The sequence below is a fragment of the Heterodontus francisci genome, chromosome 4, assembly GCF_036365525.1.
Source record: "Heterodontus francisci isolate sHetFra1 chromosome 4, sHetFra1.hap1, whole genome shotgun sequence".
Classification (NCBI taxonomy): Eukaryota; Metazoa; Chordata; class Chondrichthyes; order Heterodontiformes; family Heterodontidae; genus Heterodontus; species Heterodontus francisci.
In genome coordinates this window covers 107,791,941-107,816,331 of record NC_090374.1, presented here as the reverse complement: position 1 = coordinate 107,816,331, position 24,391 = coordinate 107,791,941, and the positions used below count along the sequence as shown (strand labels likewise).

General features: G+C 41.4%; 1 protein-coding gene across 1 annotated transcript in view; it reads right to left on the bottom strand.

Annotated features, from left to right (window-relative positions):
- The window catches only part of rorb (RAR-related orphan receptor B), a 101,626-nt gene extending 82,789 nt beyond the window's left edge, over nt 1-18,837 (bottom strand). The window contains exons 1-2 of the mRNA XM_068028870.1: nt 18,819-18,837; nt 14,957-15,042 (exon numbers count right to left, since the gene is read on the bottom strand). Coding sequence (XP_067884971.1) covers nt 14,957-15,042; nt 18,819-18,837 — 105 coding nt within the window. The remainder of the gene's footprint in view (nt 1-14,956; nt 15,043-18,818) is intronic.
- Nucleotides 18,838-24,391: the final 5,554 nt, after the last annotated feature.

Below are 24,391 nucleotides of genomic sequence, written 5' to 3'. Positions count from 1 at the left end.
GCTGATTTGTTCTGATCATACTATGCTTTTCCAAGTACAATGTTAAGACGTCTTTAATAATAGTTTTCAGCATCTTCCCAGTGAGTGATGTTAGGCTAAATGGCCTGCAGTTCCCCATTTTATCTCTACCTCCTTTCTTGAAAAGCAGTGTAACATTTGCCAACTTCCAATCTGACGGAACTATTCTTGAATCTAAGGAATTCTGGAAAATCATAGCCAACGCATCCACTATCTCTGAAGCTATCTCTTTTAGACCCCTGGAGTATAGGCGATCTGGTCCAGGGACTTGTCAGATTTTAGTCCCTCAAGTTTTTCCAATACTTTTTCTCGACTGATATCAATATCCTTAATTTCGTCACTCTTTTTAGCCCCTCGACTACTGCCTATTTCTGGTATGGAACTTGGGTCTTCTACTGTGAAGACAGACACAAAATATTTGTTCAATGCCTCTGCTATTTCATCATTCCCCATGATGATTTCTCCTGCTTCTAAGGGACCAATGTCTACTTTAGGTACTCTCTTCCTTTTTATGTACTTATAAAAACTCTTACAATCTGTTTTTATATTGCTGTCTAGTTTACTCTCGTTTCTATTTTTCCCCTTATCAACTTTTTGGTGGCCCTTTGCTAGTTTCTAAAACACTCCCAATCCTCAGACTTACTACTATTTTCTGCAACATTGTACGCCTCCTCTTTTAGTCTAATACTCTCCTTAACTTCCTGAGTGAGCCATGGTCTTTCTCGACGAGTTTTTGTTTTTGAATGGAATGTACTTTTGTTGAACACTTTGAATTGTTTCTTTAAACGTTTCCCACTGTTCATTTACCGCCATACTTTCCAGTCTAATTACCCAGTTAACCATAGCCAGATCTCCCTTCATACCTTCGTAATTGGCTTTGTTCAAGTTTAAGATTCTTGTTTGTGACTGAAAATCGAAATCTCCACCTGTAGTTACATGTAACTGAGAATTCTAATCTCAACCAAATCTTAAACAATGAAACACTGTATTTAACATGAAACATCAACATGTGTTATGGTTGCAGTTTACAAACAGTTTCACACTCTCCAGAAGCAGGCAAAAGATAATAATTTCCATTTACATGAACTAGGAGCCTGAGAGTGGTAGAACTACACTGAGAAGGAAAATTATGTCCCAGCAAAACCAATGCCAAGATGCCATATGACATGAAAATGACGGGTGAAAAAATATCATATGGTCCATCATGCCTTTCTCACAGTTTTCATGCGTGAAGTATACTAGTCCTGTTTCAGTAGGCATCCTCATTGGGTTCCTAACTGCCTAGCTTTGAGCCGCCACTCACCATGACACTTCAATTTGCCTAACTACTTCTTCACCTGCACCTTCGATACTTTTATTTCCAGCAAAACCTTTATTCTCTCTGCTTCTGTTCAATCTCCCCTGCATGATTCGCATTCTTCCTCAGGTCTGAAGGGCAAAGACTTGAAAGCATCTGGTGAACAATTGGTTTAAGCATCCATCGCTATGGATGCATTGCCCTTAACTCACCTCTGCCAAATCTACTTACTATTCTAGGATCACAGCATCATAGAATCTTATAGCACAGGAGGCCACCATTTGATCCATTGTGCTTGTGCCAGCTGTTTGAAAGAGCTGTCCAATTTAGTCCCACACCCCAGCTTTTTCCCATAACCCTGCAAATTACTTCTCTGCAAGTACATGTCCAATTGCGTTTTGAAAGTTCCTCTGGAATCTAATTCCACCCTCATTTCAGGTAAAACATTCCAGATTTTAAAAAAAAGTCTCCTCATTTCAGCACTAGTCCCTTTGCCAATTATTTTAAATCCATGTGCTCTGATTATCAACTAAGAGGAAAAGAAATCACCCTACTTGCTCTATCAAAATCCCATCCATGAGTGCAAGATATTCCATGGTTTACTTTCTCTGCCTGCTGTTTGACCTTTCCCCCTGCCAACCAGGCAACCCTCTCCCAGCTTCTCCCTGGCCAAGCTCTAATTCTTTATCTGTCTCTAATTTCTTTCCATTCCTCCCTGCCCTCTTGAAGATTCTTTTGTCCATAAGACCTACCTCTTGCTTCCTTGACCTCATTCCCATTAAAATCTTTTTCATCCAACTTCGCTTTCTTGCCTCTACCCTTGAATTGTAAACATTGGTTACCCTCTTCTCTGGCACTTTCAAATCCTTTAGATTAGATTAGAGTTACAGCACTGAAACAGGCCCTTCGGCCCACCGAGTCTGTGCCGACCATCAACCCCCCATTTATACTAATCCTACACTAATCCCATATTCCTACCAAACATCCCCACCTGTCCCTATACTTCCCTACCACCTACCTATACTAGTGACAATTTATAATGGTCAATTTACCTACCAACCTGCAAGTCTTTTGGCTTGTGGGAGGAAACCGGAGCACCCGGAGAAAACCCACGCAGACACAGGGAGAACTTGCAAACTCCACACAGGCAGTACCCGGAATCGAACCCGGGCCCCTGGAGCTGTGAGGCTGCAGTGCTAACCACTGCGCCACTGTGCCGCCCATCAACCTCAACCTCAAAAAATCCATCCTTGACCCCTATGTCTTTGCAAACTATTGCCTCAATTGCAATTTATATTTCCTTTCCAAAGTCCTTGAATGTGCTTTACCATCCAAATATATGCCCATCTATCCCAGAGTTCCCAGTCACAAATGACAAGGTCTGTGACAGTGATTGCCCTCCTCCACCTCCTTGCAGTTTTTGACGTCGTCGACGACACCATTTTGCTCCAACACCCCACCTTCTTTGTCCAACTCAGTGGGACTGTACTTATTTGATTTTGCTCTTACTTATCCTATCATTACCAGAGCATCTTCAGACAACACACAGCTTGGACTGATAAGTGGCAAGTAACATTCACACCAGACAAGTGCCAGGCAATGACCATCTTAAACAAGAGAGAATATAACCATCTCCCCTTGACATTCAATGGATTACCATCACTGAATCCCCCAATATCAACATCTTGGGGGTCATCACTGACCAGAAACTGAACTGGACCAGCCATATAAATGTTGTGGCTACAACAGCAGGTCAGAGGCTGGGAGTTCTGCAGCGAGTAACCCACCTTCTGTCTCCCCAATGCCTGTCCACCATCTACAAGGCACAAGTCAGGAGTGCGATGGAATACTCCCCACTTGCCTGGATGGGTGCAGCTGAACAACACTCAAGGAGCTCGGCATCATCCAGGACAAAGCAGCCCGCTTGATTGGCACCCCATCCGCCACCTTCAACATTCACTCCCTCCGTCACTGACGCATAGTGGTAGCAGTGTGTACCATCTACAAGATGCACTCCAGCAACGCACCAAGGCTCCTTCGACAGCACCTTCTAAACCTGCAACCTCTACCACCTAGAAGGACAAGGACAGCAGATGCATGGGAACACCACCACCTGCAAGTTCCCCTCCAAGCCACACACCATCCTCACTTGGAATTATATCGCTGTTCTTTCACTGTGCCTGGGTCAAAATGCTAGAACTCCCTTCCTAACAGCACTGTTGGTGTATCTACACCCCAAGCCTGCAGCCGGGCCTTCTGGACTTACTCTTATCTGCCATCTCCTCCATTGAAAGGTAGTGGTCTTCCAGCAGGCAGGCTGCGGCCACTGGAGCAGCACTTCATAGGAGTACTAGGACAGGCAAAGGCACTAAGGGAATGCACAGGGATGATTAGTTTACATTTGTATGCAATGTGGCATGATTTCATTTATAAATTTGGTTTGGAATGTTTGTTTTGTGGTGGCTTTTATATTTGCATTGTGGCAAAGCAGCTGCTGAGATGTCAGTGAAAAAGGTGTGGGACTGTTAGTGAATGGGGAATTGGGGTTGTGATTACTAGTATCGCACTTTGAATTAGTTCTTCATAACAGCTCAGGCAGAAAGGGGCGGTTAGGATGCCTCGACCCTTCCTCTTCCTCATGCTCCTGCTCCTCAGCTGCTCACTGTATAGCTGGTGGGAAGGGCTGTCCCCTCATGCTGGTGAAGTGCATGCAGCAGATCATCATGAATCATGACACCTTCTCTGTTGAATATTGCAGGGCTCCTCCAAAGCAGTCCAGATGGCAGAACCATTGTTACAGCAAACAATTCATGTGGCAGCATCACTTTTACTGCATGCATGCTGTACACATGTGCATAGGTTTCACACCAGAGTCATCAGCCATGTTGCTAGTGGATAGCTCTTGTTGCCGTGGTGGCTCAAATGCAGTTGGCACAGTGGACTGCAAAAGATTGAAGGCATCTTGACAGCTGCGAGGATACCAAGGATTGACCTGCATGATTCACTGCCTATAGTTGCACACCAGCTACATTTTGAGGGACTAGAATCCCTTTTGGTTCCCCAAAGCGATGTGCGTGGACTCAATGGCAACCTGTGCCATGGGGAAGCCTGCAATCCTAGCAAAATAGTGTGCTCATTCTGCCTGCTGGTCTTTGGCCGGAGAGAATGACATATAGTCAGCACCCTTTGAATAGAGAGGCTCAGTGATCTCTGTTATGCAACAGTTCACAGCAAACTGCAAGATTTTGCAAATATCTCCAGCCTCGAAGGAGCCAGACACAAAGAAGGTCATCACTATGGTCACCTTTGCAGACACTGGCAATACTGTCTTCACCCTGCTCTGCATCACGGAATCACAAAATTGTTACAGCGCAGAAGGAGGCCATTCAGCCCATCGTGTCTACACCAGCTCTCCGAAAGAACAATTTACTCAGTTCCATTCCCCCGCCTTCTCCCTGTAGCCATACACATTCTTCCTTTTCATATAACAGTCCAACTCCCTTTTGAATGCTTCAATTGAACCTGCCTCCACCACACTGTCAGGCAGCGCATTCCAGATCTTAACCACTCGCTGCATGAAAATGTTTTTCCTCATGTCGCTTTTGTTTCTCTTACCTATTTCTTTAAATCTGTGACCTGAATGGGAATAGTTTCTCTCTACCTACTCTGTCTAGTCCCTTCATGATTTTGAATAGCTCTATCAAATCACCTCTCAGCCTTCTCTTCTCCAAGGGAAACAGTCAAAACTTCTCCAATCTATCTTCATGACTGAAGTTCTTCATCCCTGGAACGATTCTCGTGAACTCTCTCCAATGCCCTCACATCTTTCCTAAACTACAGGACACAGAACTGGACACAATATTCCAGCTGAGGCCGAACTAGTGTTTAATAAAAGTTCAACATAACTTCCTTGCTCTTGTACTCTATGCCCCTATTAATCAAACCCAGGATACTGTATGCTTTATTAACTGCTCTCTCAACCTGTCCTGCCACATTCAATGACTTATGCACATAGACACCAAGGTTCCTCTGCTCCTGCACCCCTTTTAGAATTGTACCCTTAATTTCATATTGTCTCTCCTGGTTCTTCCTACCAAAATGAATCACTTCACATTTCTCTGCATTGAACGTCATCTGCCACCTATCTGCCCATTCCACCAACTTGTCTATGTTCTTTTGAAGTTCTACACCATCCTCCTCACAGTTCACAATACTTCCAAGTTTCATATCCACAAACTTTGAAATTGTGCTCTGTACACCAAGGTCTACGTCATTAATATATATCAGTAAAAGCAAGAGTCCCAACACTGACCCCTGGGGAAATCCACTACAAACTTTGCTCACAAGTCTGTTTTGTGGCATTGTATCAAACGTCTTTTGAAAGTCCATGTACACCACATCAACTGCATTGCCCTCATCAATCCTGTTACCTCCTCAAAAAACTCCAGCATGTTAGTCAAACATGATTTCCCTTTAAGAAATCTATGCTGGCTTTCTTTAATTAACCTGCATTTGTCCATGTGACTATAAATTTTGTCCCAAATTATTCTTTCTAGAAGTTTCCCCATCACTGAAGTTAAACTGACTCGCCTGTAGTTGCTGGGCTTATCTTTACACCTTTTTTGCACCTCTCTGTAATTTCCTTGCAAATTTGTTCCTCTACGCCCTTCCCACTAGTTGGTGGCCTATAGATAACACTGAGCAATGTAACTGCACCTTTTTTGTCCCTTAGCTTGAGCCAAATTGATTCTGTCCTCAACCCTCTGGGACATCCTTTCTCTCCAGCACTGCAATGCTCTCCTTAATCAATACTACCACCACTCCCCCTTTTTTCCCTTTCCGAAATACCTTGTATCAGGAATATTCAATACCCAGTCTTGCCCTTCTTTTAGCCTGGTCTCTGTTATAGCCCCAACATCATATTTCCACATGTCAATCTGTGCCTGAAACTCACCAATCTTATTAATAACACTCTGTACATTCACACATGTGCACATTAACCCTGATTTAGACTTCATTACTTTCTCCCTTACTCTGACCCCACCTAATAACTTACGATTCTCTAGTGCTATCTATCTATCCTAGTATTCTGTGCACCTTGGCATTCCTCTCTGATATTTCCTCCTGGTTTCCACTCCCCTGTCAAGTTAGTTTAAACCCTCCCCAATAGTACTAGCAAATCACCCCACAAGGAAATTTGTCCCAGCTTTATTCTGATGCAACCCATGTGGCCTGTGCAGGTCCCACCTTCTCCAGAACTGGTATCAGTGTGCCAGGAATCTAAAGCCCTCCGTCCTGCACCATCTTTCCAACCACGCATTCACCTGCACTATCCTTCTATTTCTATATTCAGTTGAGTGTGGTACTGGGAGTAATCAGAGAATACTACTTTTTAGATCCTGCTTGCTAGGGATAAGGTTTTAGAAACATACAAATATACGAATTAGGGGCAGGGTAGGCCACTCGAGCCTGCTCCGCCATTCAATAAGATCATGGCTGATCTGATTGTAACCTCAACTCCACATTAAAGATAGCCAGCATGGATTTGTAAAAGGTAGATCATGCTTGAGTAATCTCATTAAACTTTTTGATGAAGTAACAGAGAAGGTTGATGAAGGGAATGCAGTGGATGTTGTCTTTATGGATTTTAAGAAAGGTTTGATAAAGTACCACATAAAAGGCCGGTTAATAACATTGAGGCCCTTGGAATATGAGGGTCAGTGTCCAACTGGATAAAAAAATTGGCTCAAGGACAGAAAACAGCGAGTCGTGGTTAATGGTTATTTTTTCAGACTGGAGAATGGTAGACAGTGGTGTTCCCCAAAGTTCAGTGCTAGGACCACTGCTTTTTTGGTTATATATAAATGACTTGGATCTTGGAGAACAGAGCAGAATTTCAAAACTTGTCGATGATAGCAAGCTTGGAGGAGTGGCAAACACTGAGGATGATATGAACCACCTGCAACAGGACATAGATAGGCTAACAGAATGGGCAGACAAGTGGCAGATGGAATTTAGTACAGACAAGTGTGAGGTGATGCATTTTTGATGCAGGGATAGGGTGAGGCAATAGACAAAAGATGAAGCTGAAGCATTTGCAACAATCTTCAGCCAGAAGTGCCGATTGGATTATCTATCTCGGCCTCCTCCTGAAGTCCCCAGTATCACAGATACCAGTCTTCAGCCAATTCAATTCACTCCGCGCGATATTGAGAAATGACTGAAGGCACTGGATACTGCAAAGGTTACGGGCCTTGACAACATTCCAGCAATAGTACTGAAGACCTGTGCTCCAGAACTTGCTGCGACCCTAGCCAAGCTGTTTGAGTACAGATACAACACTGGCATCTACCCGGCAATGTGGAAAATAGCCCAGATATGTCCTCTACACAAAAAACAGGACAAGTCCAACCCAGCCAATTACCGCTCCAGTCTTCTTTCAATCATTAGTAAAGTGATGGAAAGTGTCATCGACAGTGCTATCAAGCAGCACATGCTTAGCAATAACCTGATCACTGATGCTCAGTTTGGGTTCTGCCAGGATCACTCAGCTAGTTCAAACATGGACAAAAGAGTTGATCTCAAGAGGCGAGGTGAGAGTGACTGTCCTCGAAATCAAGGCAGCATTTGACCGAGTATGGTATCAAGGAGCCCTAGCAAACTGGAGTCAATGAGAATCAAGGAAAAACTCTCCACTGGTTGGGGTCATACCGAATGCAAAGGAAGATGGTTGTGGTTGTTGGAGGTCAATCATCTGAGCCCCAGGACATCACTGCAGGAGTTCCTCAGGGTGGTGTCCGAGGCCCAACCATCTTCAACTGCTTCATTAATGACCTGCCTTCAATCATAAGGTCAGAAATGGGGGATGTTTGCTGATGATTGCAAAATGTTCAGCACCATTCATGACTCCTCAGATACTGAAGCAGTCCATGTAGAAATGCAGCAAGGCCTGGACAATATCCACACTTGGGCTGATAAGTGGTAAGTAACATTTGCACCACAAGTGCCAGGCAATGACCATCTCCAACAAGAGAGAATCTAACCATCTCCCTTGACATTCAATGGCATTACCATCTCTGAATCCCCCACCATCAATATTCTGGGGGTTACCATTGACCAGAAACTGAACTGCAGTAGTCATATAAATACCGTGGTTACAAGAGCAGGTCAGAGGCTAGGAATCCTGTGGAGTGTAACTCACCTCCTGACTCCCCAAAGCTTGTCCATCATCTACAAGGCACAAGTCAGGAGTGTGATGGAATACTCTCCACTTGCCTGGAGCTCCAACGACACTCAAGAAGCTCAACACCATCCAGGACAAAGCAGCCTGCTTGATTGTCACCCCATTCACAAACATTCACTCCCTCCATGAGAACGCACAGTGGCAGCAGTGTGTACCATCTACAAGATGCACTGCAGCAATGCACCAATGCTCCTTAGACAGCACCTTACAAACCCGCGACCTCTACCAACTAGAAGGACAAGGGTAGCAGATGTATGGGAAAACCACCACCTTCAAGTTCCCCTCCAAGCCTCACACCATCCTGACTTGGAACTATATCGCCATTCCTTCACTGTCACTGGATCAAAATCCTGGAATTCCCTTCCTAACAGCACTGTGGGTGTACCTACCCTACATGGACTGCAGCGGTTCAAGAAGGCAGCTCACCACCACCTTCTCAAGGGCAATTAGGGGTGGGCAATAAATGCTGTCCTAGCCAATGATGCCCATATCCCAGGAATGAAAATAAAAAGTGCAATTCTAAAGAGTGTGCGGAAACAAAGGAACCAGGGATGCATGTGCATCGATCTTTGAAGGTGGCAGGGCATATTGAGAGAGAATGGCTAGCAAAGCATACGGGATCTTGGGCTTTGTAAATAGAGGCATTGAGTACAAAAGCAGGGAAGTTATGCTGAACCTTTATAAAACTCTGGTTTGGTCCCAACTAGAGTATTGCATCCATTTCTGGTCACCACACTTCAGGAAAGATGTGAGGGTACAGGGGAGATTTACCAAAATAGCTCCAGTGATTTTAGTTGCAAGGTTAGGTTGGAAATGCTGGGGTTGTTCTTCTTGGAGCAAAGGAGATTGAGGGGAGATTTGATAGAGGTGTACAAGATTATGACAGGCTTAGATAAGTTAGTCCAGGAAAAACTGTTTCCATTAACTGATGGAATAAGGAGTAGGAGACATAGATTGAAGGTTTTGGGCAAGAAATGCAGGGGGAATGTAAGGAAGAACTTTTTTTACACAGCACGTGGTAATGACCTGGAACCCACTGCCCATGAGGGTGATGAAAGCAGAAACAATCAATGATTTCAGAAGGAACTTGGATGGATGCTTGAAGGAAACAAAGTTGCAGGGCTATGGGGTTCGAGCAGGGGAGTGGGACTGACCGGATTGTTCTGTGGGGAACCGACAGGGACACGATAGGCCGATGGCCTTCTCCTGTGCTGTAAATGATTCTATGACTCTATGATTCATGACAAAAATGTCCGTGTGCACAATAGATGGCATTCTGGTCTCCAACCACCACCCATAGCTTCCAAACGATGAACATTACCAAGCCCAGTTTTGCGCCCAGTGTTCCTCTGATTGACCTCTTGTGCATCCCTCCCTTCCTTTGTCCCACCACTGGCAGCTGTTACTTCAACCACCTAGACACCATACTCTAAAATTCCCTCCTTAAATATCTCCAGCTCCTTTAAAAGCCTCCTCAAAACACACCTATTTAAGCAAGCTCATTATAACCTTATCTAATATCTCCTTTGTTGGGTGGCCCTCCATTTTTTGATTGAGGTGCTTTGAAATTTTTTTCTACATTAAAGTCATTGTATAAATGCAAGTTGTTGTTGTTGAATTGCATTGTACTCCCAGCTACTCCCATTCTGATGTCGTGCTGTGAGGGGCATAATTAATTTATCATGATCATTTCAGAAAAGGTAGAAATATTATCCAACAACCTCCCTCATGAAATAACGAGATAAATGGAGCCTGTGATTTGGTATTAATCCTTTCAAACCAGCTGCTCCAGGCTCGATTCATCCTCTCTGTTGAGTTAGTAGATCTAAGTCCAATGGCAGTAGAGATGTCAGAATTGGCACCAGCACAGCTGGGCTAGCAATGGGGGAAACAAATTTAGCCAGGATTACTATTCTTGATTACTATTTCTTTTTTATTTGTTCATGGGATGCAGGCTATTACTATTCTGTGACTCTCACTGGAAAGTATGTGCATTTGAGAATGCCAAATGAGAACAAAATCATGCTTGGTGGAACACAATTTATGATCAAGTAACCCACCAAATTTCATTGTCTAAGCTTATGCAATAGCCCCAATTTTAACCTAACCAACCCAGTGGGAATGAAACAAATTCAGGACGATTCCCATTTTACACCCCATCCGATATTAGTCTCCATTGAAGGCAATAGAGAGTAAACTGTGACAAGATGTAAAACAGGTGCCTAACCTGGACCCATCCCACTCCTACCTACTGTTGTAGGTTAAAATCTAGACAGAAACAAGAACATAAAAACTTATCAGATTGAAATAATGATCCTCGTCATTGATCTCTTTAAATGTCACCTTCATTAACCAGGTAAAGTGCTCAAGCTTTACCCCTTTTACCCCTTTCTATTGGTCTGTCAGAATCAGAAATGTAATTTTCTCAGAAATCAGACTGGTGATAACTAAAGGTTTACATATTAAATCAGTAGCTTCAATTATCATGGCACTTGCCAGACTGCACTGTATAGGTGCGAACTGAACAGAATTAGTCTTAGTTTGTTGACATCAAGGATAAGATATAAAGGAAAGGATAATATATCTTTCGTAACTGATGATCTGACTGCATAATACATGAGCTATGAAGTTACAACTGTGTTATGTCTGGTTGGGGCACAGACTGTAAAAAAATAAAAATAGTATCAAGCATATTGAGACTAAAGCATAAACCTGGCTTTGAAATGGACATCTGACTGCCAATATCCATCAGCTATTCCATTTAAACATGAATACATGGAGAAATGTCAGCACTTTGACTGAGATTAAAGAGAGTTTTTCTCTAAATCCAGTGCTCATATTGGTAACATTACTACAGGTGACAAATGAGTCTGTGACACAGGATTGAATGGAGCTGCAAAGGAATTAAAGTAGAAGTGATGTGAGAAGAAAAGGACCAAGCTGCTTGGTAAAGGTACTGGAAGACAATTACAATTTAGTTAAAGCTCTAAGGATATCAAAGAGGGAGCAAGCTATAATTCAACCAAACATGTTTAATAGAACAGCGTTAAATTTGCAGGAAAAATTGTTCCTTTTTATTATTGCTGCAATATTTATATTCCTTCATATTTTATGGACTTACATTGAAGCCTACTTCAAAATAAAAACAGCACATACCATCTGTGCTTCTGGAATGATTCCATAACATTTCTTTTGAGAGCTTCTTGCAGCTGTGATCATTTGACAACTAATGATTCTGCTTTTGTTTTGTACACTTTCTGTAAAGATGCCATTGGTTGGTGGATAGTTAGGCAGTTGGACAGAAGAAAACTGATCTGAAATTGATGAGTAAATCACTGGAGCTAGGTGTTGCTTCATGACACCATTTTAGATACATGTATTAATTTTAGTACAAAATACCTTACATACATTCACGCCATACAGACAAAAGTAGCCTACTTGCATATACTCACTTAACAAACACCTACCATCATTGAGTGACCAAGGAAACTAGGCACTCAATTGATCAAAAAACACTGGCACACTCTGCTTTTTGTCCAGCTATTTTACCAATAAACACATGAAAAGGTTAAAGTACACATGCATACCGTGTGTGAATACGAATATTGAGATCACATTCCCAAGGACAGTGTCTACTACGACTATTTACTAATCAGCAATGCAATTAGCCACATCTGAATTACCAATTAGCCCCATGTGGTTAGTCGCCAATATATTGCACAACAGTGGCTGAAGAAGGACTGAGTGCCAAACAACATTCCAAAGCTCAAGTAACCAAATTCGGCCATTATCTGAATGTGGCTTAATTTGGACATGTTCAGTTGGATTCATAGTGGTGTTCCTGTATAGAAGGACAAAATATTGGTAACACTGGTTGAATATGCATATGTTAATTTAGTTAGTATTTAAAACAAATATATATTTAAAATTTGGTCTGATGGGTTAAGCAGCTTTTTGGTGGCAATGCACCCAATCTGTATGAAAAGTTGCTATTAACTACTGTAAGTAAATATTGCAAATGATGGAAAACCCCAATTAAATGTGTTATTGCACAGACAGTGGAAATTTTCAGCTTATGCATTCGGTGCACCTTCCACAGGGAGCCCCACTTGCAGGCAGCCGGGGTTGAAGAATAATTGGGCCCATAATGTTGTCAAATCTGAACTCCCTGTGAGTGCAGCCCCCCATTGGGAGAACAGAGTTACTCCCATAGTGTCAACATGGTTCTAAGACTGTGAGATGGAATTTTTATTCATACGAACATACAAATCAGGAGCAGAAGTAGGCCACTCGGCCCTTCGAGTCTGCTCCGCCATTCAATAAGTTCATGGCTGAACTGATTACTCCAGATTTCCATCTACCCCGATAATCTTCCACCCCCTTGCTTATCAAGAATCTATCTACCTGCCTTAAAATATTCAAAGACTCTGCTTCCACTACCTTTTGAGGAAGAGAATTCCAAAGACTCATGACACTCAGAGAAAAAAATTATCCTCATCTCTTTCTCACATGGGCGACCCCTTATTTTTAAACAGTGACCCCTAGTTCTAGATTCTCCCTCAAGGGGAAACATCCTTTCCACATCCACCCTGTCAAGACGCCTCAGGATCTTCTATGTTTCAATGAAGTCACCTCTTACTCTTCTAAATTCCAGCGGATACAAGCCTAGCCTGTCCAATCTTTCCTCGTAAGACAGCCTACCCATTCCAGGTATTAGTTTAATAAACCTTTTCTGTACTGCCTCCAACACCTTTACATCCTTCTTAAATAAGGAGACCAGTACTGTACACAGTACTCCAGATGTGGTCTCACCAATGCCCATATAGCTGAAGCATAACCTCCCTACTTTTGTATTAAATTCCCCTCACAATAAACGATAACATTCTATTAGCTTTCCTAATTACGTGCTGTACCTGAATTCTAACCTTTTGCAACTCATGCACGAGAACACCCAGATCCCTCTGCATCTCAGAGCTCTGCAATCTCTCATCATTTAGATAATATGCTTCTTTTTTATTCTTCCTGCCAAACTGGACAATTTTCCACTTTCCCACATTATACTCCATTTGCCAGATCTTTGCCCACTCACTTAACCTATCTATATCTCTTTGGAGCCTCCTTATGTCCTCTTCACAAGTTACTTTCCTACCTATCTTTGTCTCATCAGCAAATTTAGCAACTATACCTTCGGTCCCTTCATCCAAGTCATTTATATAAATTGTAAAAAATTGAGGCCCCAGCACAGATCCCCGTGGCACACCATGCTTCACATCTTGCCAACCAGAAAATGACCCATTTATGCCTACTCTGTGTTTCCTGTTAGCTAGCCAATCTTCTATCCATGCCAATATGTTACCCCCTACACCATGAGCTTTTATTTTCTGCAATAACCTTTGATGTTGCATCTTATCAAATGCCTTCTGGAAATCTAAGTACAGTACATCCACTGGTTCCCCTTTATCCACAGCACAAGTAACTCCTTCAAAGAACTCCAATAAATTGGTTAAACATTCCATCTGTTTCCTTTTCTATCTTTGCCCTTCCTTCTAAATTCCTGGAAAAATTCATCTAGTTTTTTCTCAAAATGTTCAACTGACTTAAACCACTTGAAGAAATGTGACTTTTCCAAACTGTTGCAATACATTCAGTGAGGTTTTTTTTAACCCTTAAAGCACAGAGTACCTTTTTAGAACGTTTAGAATGATCTACTTCTAGAAAAAACTATTTTGTTGCACTGTACTGTCACAAAACTTTTCAAATATTGTTCAGAGATCACTACAGATTGATGCAAGATGTTAGCCCATTTGCAGATGTTGTTAAGTACCAATATTTATACACATTATATTACATAACTTGTGAGTAGAAATATTTGTGATATACGTAAGTTTGCATTGGTGTAGAACTTGTCCCACTTACATTGAGTTAAATTCCATAGCAGTGATACCAAGTGATAAACAATTTTGACTTTCACTTTTGCCAAAGGATCTTTCCTGGTGACTGGGAAAGTCTGTGCAGGTGATGAAGTGGTAAACCACATCACTGTTCTGTACAGAATAAAAATTCAGCCTGTACAACCACAAAAACATATAATCTACTGTCGCTGGCAGGAATGCTCACAGTTGCCTCTGAGGTGGCTCTTCACATCTCCAGATGCAGCAGCACTACCTCATTTACTTACTAGCACTGTTGCCCAAGTGAAAGCTATTATCAGCATCAGCACTTCAAGGAGCCAAAATGCCACTCTTTGCTGCATTAAATGAAACATTTATGTTCGGGAGTGTGCAAATCCCTGATCTAAGCAGTAAAACAGTCTATTACTATTGTCAACATGTTACTGAAAAATAGGTTGCCACTAAACCAGTTTACTATTAATATATTTTTAAAAATATATCTCTTACCTTACAGCCTTCACAAGTGATGACTCCATAGTGGATCCCAGAGGACTTATCACCACAGATCTTGCAAGGTATTACTTCAATTTGAGCTACAAAAAAAATACAAATATGTATTAGCAATGCTGCAAAAATCAATGATAGATTGAGATAAAAAGACAGACAGTCAGAAAGTCTGTGTGCAATTTGACATTTTGTGCTGGATTCTCACTTTCCTAATCTGTGGGGAGTAGGGAGGGAAGTTAATAGATTGTGTGGACCATGGAAGTTGGCGGCTCCCTTGCACACTGTGAAGTTCTAACCAACAGGTTACCTGCCAAGAAGCCACAATGATAGGCTTGGCTTCCAGTCAGACACGGAGCAGCCCAGAGGAGGCCACAGGACCAGGTACATCCATGCCTTGACTCAGAGGAGGGAGGAGTGGGGTTCAATCCTGGGGGAGATGATCGGTCACAGGGTTCTGGGGTGTCCAATGCCACAGTCCGGTGGGTGTCATAGGCCAGGGGATGAGGTTGGAAGTCAGAGGCCTCAGGTCAGTGAGAAGCCGGGGGGGTGGGAGGGAAGGTAAGAGACTTGGGGTGGGCGTGATCATAGACCTTGGGGGAGGCCATATGCCTCAGTTGGGGGGGGAATAAGGAAAATTGGGGACCTCATAGGGAAGGTCAGAGGACGAGATTGGAGGCTTGGACTGGGGGTTGGGAGGTGGGGGGGGGGGGGGCGGCGTTGCTGGGTGGTGTTGGCAGGTGTGGGGGGTATGTCCAATCATGGGGGCTTTACCCAGGCAAGCATACTGGATCTAGCAGACAGGTGGAAAAGCTCTTACTTTCTGGACCTGACAGTTTTGCCTTAGTTTAGCTACAGGGTTTCCTGAGATTCAGGGAAGCCAGGTATCCATGGTTAAATTCAAAATGGTGAATACAAGTGAGGCTCACAGTCTCATAATAATAATTAAAGTGCAAACCCACCTGTTTCAGACGGGTTGGTTGCCTATGCCCCCATCCTACCTCCATTAAAATTCCTCCCATCTTACCATTATGAAATGGTTCGAAAGAAGCAATGTAAAAAGTAAAACCAGATTCAAACTGTCTAGCAAAGTTTCAGTCATTTTTTTCTGAATCTGGCCATGTAATGGCAAACTGATTGAAGTTCCTTTTATATAATAAACATGTTTGATTATGAAAGTAAATCTGATACCATCATGGGTACATCCCACATGGGCGAAATTCAAACATGAGAAATAAATAAGTTTACAGTTTCTAGCAGAAAGTAGTTTTCCAGAATTAATTTAAAGATAAGCTTAAGAACATGTTAGAGGCTGTGAACTGACAGGGAGACCCTGGTTGTACTTTCTGCTATGTGAAATGCTGATTCACTTGTGCTAGTAGTGCTCTTTTAAGTTTTTCGTTTTATCTTTATTACTCAAAAAAAGCTATCTTTGCAAATGTTCACATTGTTATGCCAGAGCACATTCAATTTTTATGTATAACAAGTTTACAGTTTTAACTCTGTCACCAAAATATCCAGTGCTTTTTAGTGACAATAGCACACTCACCCATACAGTCAATGTACCTGGACAGATACTAGTTAGGTTTACATTAAAACATATTTTACAAGGAAAGAGTGACTTATTTTCTCCAATTCTCTTCATTGGTCTTTCTATATGTTCCACTTTTGGGGTATTTCAAAATGGCTGATATTACCACCTAGATCAAAGTCATTATTAAATGTACTTACATATAGCAAAATGAAACATAAGGGATAGCAAATACAAAAAAGGTACAATATAATTTAAACAAAAAGAAAATATCCATAATGGGTTAATTATTTTTAACAGAAAGGCTTCCAATTTAGATCAAGTGCCTCTGTCAATCTGATGCATAATCTTCCTATTGCGCTGTGAACACTGTTTATCTCCTCTCCAGCTTGAATCTGAAAAGTTGCTGAGAATTGGATAATTTGTTCTGGCCAACCATCTTGTGATCGACCTGCTTTTAACCCTTAAGTCTCAAAAAACACGCCTTGGAACTCTCAGACGTTTATCTTTTTCAAACAAATCAAACAACAACTTGCATTTATACGGCACCTTTAATATGGAAAAAATACCCAAGGCATTTAACAGAGAGGTAATCAGACAAAAATTGATGGTGAGACAAAGGAAGAGTTATTCGGAGGGGTGGCCAAAAGACCGGTAAAAGAGTTAGGCTTTAAGGAGGTTCTGAAAGGAGAGGTGAAAAGTCTTTCCAATAAGTATCACAGAATAACGATCCAGAACAGGAAACCTAGCTGAATTTTTTCTCCCTTCTAAAGCCAAGGATGTTGAGTCAAGCAACTCAGTAATAAATTTGTTGAAGTCTCTCATAGTAAGTACACAAATTGGCATGGTTCTGAACCATTGACAGTAGGCAGGTCCCAGATTCAAGTCCAAGCAAATGCTTATTTTTAAAATTCTTTTATGGGATGTGGGCATCACTGGCAAGACCAGCATTTTTTGCCCATCTTAATTGCCCTCGAGAAGGTGGTGGTGAGTTGCGTTCCTGAACCACTGCAGTCCATCTGGTGTGGGTACACCCATAGTGCTGTTAGGGAGGGAGGTCCAGGATTTTGATCCAGTGACTGAAGGAATGGCAATATATTTCCAAGTCAGGAGACTTCAACAAATTTATTGCTATTTGCTTATTTACATGCACTACAGTCAATTCTTCATAAGATCACATCATCAATAGGACAAGGTGAAACTGTAATCACAGTAGATGTGGATGGTCTGATTGGTGGAATAGGATATCAGGACAAACCCAAAGATAACTAGAACCATTTATTGTTTGCAATTATAAATGTGTTGGTGTATAAAGATGGTGCTTAGCATTCTGATCGCCTATTACATTCTACAGGACTGCTGTAATATGCAAATCATTCTCATAAGCCTTTCCAAAAGGTCACACAAGGTTAAGGAATTGTTTAATGAAGTTAAAGAATTGGATTTTAAAACCCTGAATCATTTGTAATTACAACACTTATTTCTACCTGTATACAAGATGTTGGAGGCAAAAATCTATTTTTGCACAGAGGCACTGGCTTCAAAAAAAGGCATTCAGTTAACATTTTCTTGCTTGTGGAAGGAGGTAGAGAAGAAGCAGGTATCAATTGCATTGTAAAGTTATGATGTGAGGAGATCATGTATTTCAATTTGATTTATACTTTCACATCAAGTGTTTGTGGAAAAAAATCAAACACTTTTTCATGAAGAAAACCATGTGCTATTAAAGGACTAGATAGAAATAACGTGATCCTGTCAGATTTTTACTGTATTAACTAAAAAATAGCCTATCTTTTTCAACACTATTGGTAATCTCTGTATGATACAAACTTAACTAACAGAACTGGCCAAGGACTAAATGGAAACTTGATCTGGTTCTGCTGATAGTGCACAATGGTATTTAGGATTAGATTTTAATCTATTTAAGAAAAGAGTGCACTATGGGCCCATGTCAAAGCACAATTTAATATGGAATGTTTGGCATGAAATCTCTAGCTGTTATAATTCAGATTTTAAGTAAAGCTCTGTGCATTGACTCCATACATCTAATTTTGTTGAAGTAAGTTAGACCTGGGTCTCAAGAAACATTGCAACAGGGAATAATGGAACTGTATGAACACAATCATTTTTCATCTGCTGAGTCTATATTCATTATCAGCAATGAATGGGAAACCAACAAATACAACAGAAATACATAAATGATGACATAGTGCAACCTGTACTGAATTCTATTCAGGAAACAATTATTTCTGTTATACCTTCTATATACTTAATATAATGTATTAACACAGCACAAATTCTATGTAAATCTTCCGTGCAAAGTCCTCTACTTACTTATAACTTCAGTTTTCATTTTCTGTTGTGTTTGACATATGCTATCAGTAAGAACAATGGCACAAAATATTGGTGATTCTCCTTAACAGACAAAAACGATCCTCTTGACAACCAGCGCAATACCGTAATAGCATTAAAAAGGAAGAATTATTGAAGACATGGGCTGTACCATTCCAATATTTATAAGACAGGGGTGTCGATAGAACTTTGGCACATTGTTGCTTTCACTTCCTTTCCTGTCCTGTCCCCTGAGCTGTGATTAGCAGGAAAAGTAGCTTTTGAGAAAACACTCCTGTAAACTTCAGTTAATTTTTACAGACATCTCTGCGCTGGTACATTTGTCTGATGAACGCAATGGAGTGCACCTAGATCCCTGCGAAATCGGACACAATGGCTTTACAATTGTGAGCAAATCTCTTCAACCGACCACATGAAGCTAAAACACGGTGGGCTTTCTACAACACCTGAGCAATTAGGGTATAGGTGCAAACATTGTGTCCATATTTAAAGAGACGCTGGGCCGAAACTTGAAGGAAAAAAAAAACAGCATGCTAACAATATATAGCGTTATTAATGTGCAAATCGGCCAGCAAATTCAGGGAATTAAGAGATACGGTGCTGTTAATCTCCAGAACCTACTGGTCGAGTTACATCGCTCTATTTCTCACTCTTAGCCTTCCCATTATTTTGAAGAACTTGCTGGATCTGTGCATTAATTGTCCACTAAATTCACCACAGCGTGATAAGTTTGGTAACTAACGATGTAAGTACCTTTATAACATTGTGATAATCCTTAATGACTGCCAATAAACTTCTCTGGTCCAAACATTTAACAATTGAAATTATGGAGTCTGGTTCTTCCAGGAGATAAATTGTTCTTTTAGAGTTTAAAAATATTACTTTTTAAATTTTTGGATTTTTTTCTTACTTTTCCTTTGTCTCTCTTTTTCTCTCTCAATCCAATCTTTCTATCCCATTCTTTATTTTTCTATACTTGATTTAACTCTAATTCACCCTCCTCCGTTGTTCCCCTGTTTATTCCTCAATCCTTAATTCTTATTAGTTAAGGAGATTGACTGTTGGTCCTGCTGTTCACGGAAGTACCAGATTCTCCTTTACCCTCACTGTGCTGTTATCAGCTACAGTGCCAGTAAGTTAGTGCACAACAACTTATTCTGCTGTAGGGTGCAGAAAAAAGTCTAACCAATGGGGCACGCTGCGAGATGCCCCATTCCAGAAATTTCCAGCCCAAATGGAATCCTGGTAAAAGGTAACCAACATAGGAATTAGGAGCAGGAGTAGACCATTCAGCCCCTCATGCCTGCTCTGCCATTTGATAAGATCATGGCTGATTTGATTGTGGCCTCAACTCTACTTTTCTGTCTACCCTTGTCAATCAAGAATCTATCTAACTCAGCCTTAAAAATGACCCTATGACACTGCTCTCTGGGGAAGAGAACTCCACAGACTAACAACCCTCTGAGAGAAAAAGAAATTCCCTCATCTCCATCTTAAATAGGAGACCCCCTTATTTTTAAAATGTGTCTCCTGTTTCTAATCTCTCCCATAAGGGGAAACATCCTTTCAGCATCCACCCTGTCAAGTCCCCTCAGAATCTTATATAATTCAATAAGATCACCTCTCATTCTTCTAAACTCCAATGCATACAGGCCCAATCTGTCCTACATGACCGACATGAGATTATCCCAATTTTGCCACAGAATTACATATCAATGTGGTTGTTGCGCTAATTGCTAAAACAATTAAACAAACAAAAATGAAGATTTTAAAGAAATAGAAATTAAGGCTGTCGACACTGGGATAATTGTAGCTTTCAAGACTGATATCGATAGATTTTTCTTAGAAAAGATTATCAAGGGATGTTGAGCTGAGGTCGGTACATGAAGTTGAGGTACACATCAACCCTGATCTAATTGAATGGGAGAGCTGGCTCAAGGCACTGAATGACCTACTCCTGTTTCTATGGTAAAATTGCACTTCATTGGCTCATACTTTGGCAGCTGCTACAATGCTATCATTCCCAGCAGTTACAGGCCGGACATTTCCCTGGAGTTGCTCCGTGTAACTTTGTTGGAAGTGTGGTGGAAACCTCAGTGAGGTATATAAACAGATTTCACACAGCACTTCTGGTGAAGGTATGTGGTGGAGCAGGACTGACTCTGAGCAAATTCTCCCCCATTCTGTGTTGGTTCTGAAACTCAGTTTTTGATGAAGGCTCTTGGAAAAGCTGAATCCACAAGGAATTCTCCAAAATCATGATGATTCCCTTTTAATTAGCAGCTGAATATGAAATCCATCTGTTTGATTGTTATTTTGAGGGATATAAAAATGTTAATGGCTATACACAAATTGATGAGACATAGGGATAACTGGAATGGCTAATTAGGGAATTGTGGAATCATGGATCTCTCAGAAGCTGCTTGACAGCAGATTGCATACATCTAGATTTGAGTGCACTGGTGATGGGCTGCATTCTGGGCTTATACAGAAATACCAGCAAATGGAGTCTTTTGCATTCCTGTTGCCGGAAATGTGATCTTTTGACTTAATTGATATAGGGTCTGCTATTTTCGTGTAAGATAAAATAAAATAAATTACATACCATTGCAATTAGAATCATATGCAGAATGACACTCCTTCAGTTTATCTGCTGATCATGATGCGAAAGATCACTAGGCAGGTTTCCAACAACTATCTGTCCACAATTAGAGCCATGTGCCTGTATAGTCCTTGAACATGAGCCTGCAGAGTTTGCCAACTCATGGCTCTGGCCCACTGGACATGATAATTTATCATTATAATTTACGTAACTAGCCTGAATTGGGACTTAGTGAGTGGCTTGTGGGTATGATCAAAAGGCACAAGGAAATTTGATGGGTGAGTATTGATTTTGGGATGGTAAATTGGTGTGAACAGCTTCCACCTGATTTTGCTGCCAAAAAAGGTATTTGCCCTGATTATCTACTGGAATTATACCAAAAATAGCATGTAATGTCATTTTACGTTTGAAGTTACCTTCAATATCTGATCTGAATGGCAGAATTTGCACAGGGTGATACTTCCAACCACCATGGAATATCTAAATGCTTCATTCACAGGCTGCGTTCATGGTCCTTCAAACCCAAATCTGGTGGCACTAATACCTCAGTTGAAAAATAGACAAACAAATCTGCACACCTTGGTTTCAAGTTCATGTTTCAGTGTACAATAATATGTTATATCTGAAAGAATACAGTAAATCTGTAGCTTTTATTCTGGTTACATCTCTAGTTACAACTCTGACAATTCACCATATCAAATCTATCCAAAAGGACTGGCAAACATTGCATTTGACAAAAATATTATTTTTGTGTTCTATTGATGTAACCCCTCCCCATCCTCTTACCCCAACTGGTGGACTGGCCCACTTCCAGCCTACAGGATGGTCACATATCTCTATGTTTTTTTCCTGATTACATCATCTGCCTTCCATGAACCTATATTTCCTAGGACCTTTTGCACGGAAGCGGGATTTCTTCCCCAATTTTGAGGCAGTTACGACGGTGCGGTAGCAGAACGTCCCAGGAAATTCAGAGCCTATGTCTTTTAATTGCAGTTTCAGATCCAGGATTTATCAATAGTGCATCAAGATACATTGGATTGGATCAATCAGTGTACTACATAATCTTGTCAGTCTTCCACTGACCTGACTGTTGTTTTACATGACTAAGTTCAGTTTAGGACTTAACTTTTCAGCTTCTTTACTTGTAAACATTTGCTACCAGGTTGGTTCATTTCTGATGAAAAGGTTAACTTTGTTTCTCTCTCTACAGATGCTGCCTGACCTGCTGAGTATTTCCAGTATTTTCTGATTTTTATTTCATACTTCCATCAACCGCAGTTTTTGCTTTTGCTTTGGTTCAAAATTGGCAGCTTTTATACAAAGTATAAATGTAACCATCAACCTTAGCAAGGACTTAACTTACATTAACTACATAATCAGCAGATTAGACAGTGAGAAACTGTCACTGGGGAGGTACCAAGCACAGGGATTGAATTTCCATGGGCTTCTCCTGAATATCCACCGTTAATTCAGAGATAGATCCGTGGAAACCCCAAGAAATTCAACCCAGTGGTATTTTAAAGATTGGCAGAACAAACAAAAAAGTAAAAATTTCTCACCTTCCCTCCATCTGCTCAGAATTATGGTGGTTAAATCTATTGAATCTTTAGCTATGCTTTATACTGTGTGTGCTATTGCCAATCTATTTTAAATTGTTGTGGGTTGATGTTCTAAATGCACCCAGAAGTTACCTTCTAGACTCACTCTTGGAGATGACCTCAAAGAAACTTAACTATCCAAACCAAGTTTTCAGTCATATCTTTGCACATATTACACCAACATTTCAATGTTAGTACAGACTCAGTGATCAACAGAGACAGATGGATAAGATAGCTTAGTAATGAGTCTTTCCAGTCTTCAATACACAGATGACTACTGTAAGTGATACCCCTAATGCTAACTATCAAAAGAATTATGCTGGGCGCAGGACATGGTCCATAAATATCCATGGTACTTCAGTGCCATTAGCTTTTGAAGATCCAAGAATTTGCACAGTCCATGTATCACTACTTTGATCAAAGACAAAAAAACACAAAGGGGCAGAATTGTTTCAGCTACAAAATGCCATTCAGCTAAGGTTCACATTAATGATTTTCAAGAATATAAAAGTGAACAATTATGTCCAACATATTTAGTAATCATATTAAGCAGTGCATTCTCTTGGCAACTTCCAAGATGTCAGAGATTATGGTTTTGAAGTTACCTTCAATATCTGATCTGAATGTCAGAATTAGCACAGGGTGATACTTTCGACCACCAGGTGTGTCACATTATTTTCAGTAATGCTTTATTCTGAAAGTTTGGCCTGAATTTTATGTTGTGGCAGTGGTCCTGCCCACCGGCTAAAAAGTCGGGGGAGAGCCCGGGCCTGGAAGCCATGCTGCCATTTTGCCTCTGAGTGGAAGTCCCACCTCCAACAGCTGCCGGCCAATCAAAGGGCCAGCAGCTCTTCATCCTCCACAGGGCCACTGGGAGCGGTGGCCACTGCCAGGACTGCACCCAGCGAGAGGAGCCATGCTGGACGCGCCCTTCAGAAAAGGTAAGTGGAGGTCAGGACTTGCTGGGGACAATTGGCTGGGTCCTGGCCAAGGGGATGGGGAACAGGGTGGGGGGGGATTAGTTTTAAAGGGCGGCCCGTGCTGCTGGGGGTGCCCTCCATGAGGCACACAGAGTGCGCGATCAGGAGGCCCCCCACCCCAGTCCGAAAGGTGGCTGCTATGTATTACTGGGCGGCGACCTCAAGTGCTGGTGTCCATGTGTATATTGCCAGTGGTGGCAGGAGGACGCCCTTAAGTGGCAATTAATTGGCTGCTTCTCTGCTGCTGCACACTCAGTTACTCCTTGTCTTCTGTGAGTGCAACAAAACTCCCAGTTTTTTCAGAAATGGACAGATAGTCACATTCTCTCAATCCCCTTTGTCTTTAATGAGGTCCAAAGTCTAAAACCAAAA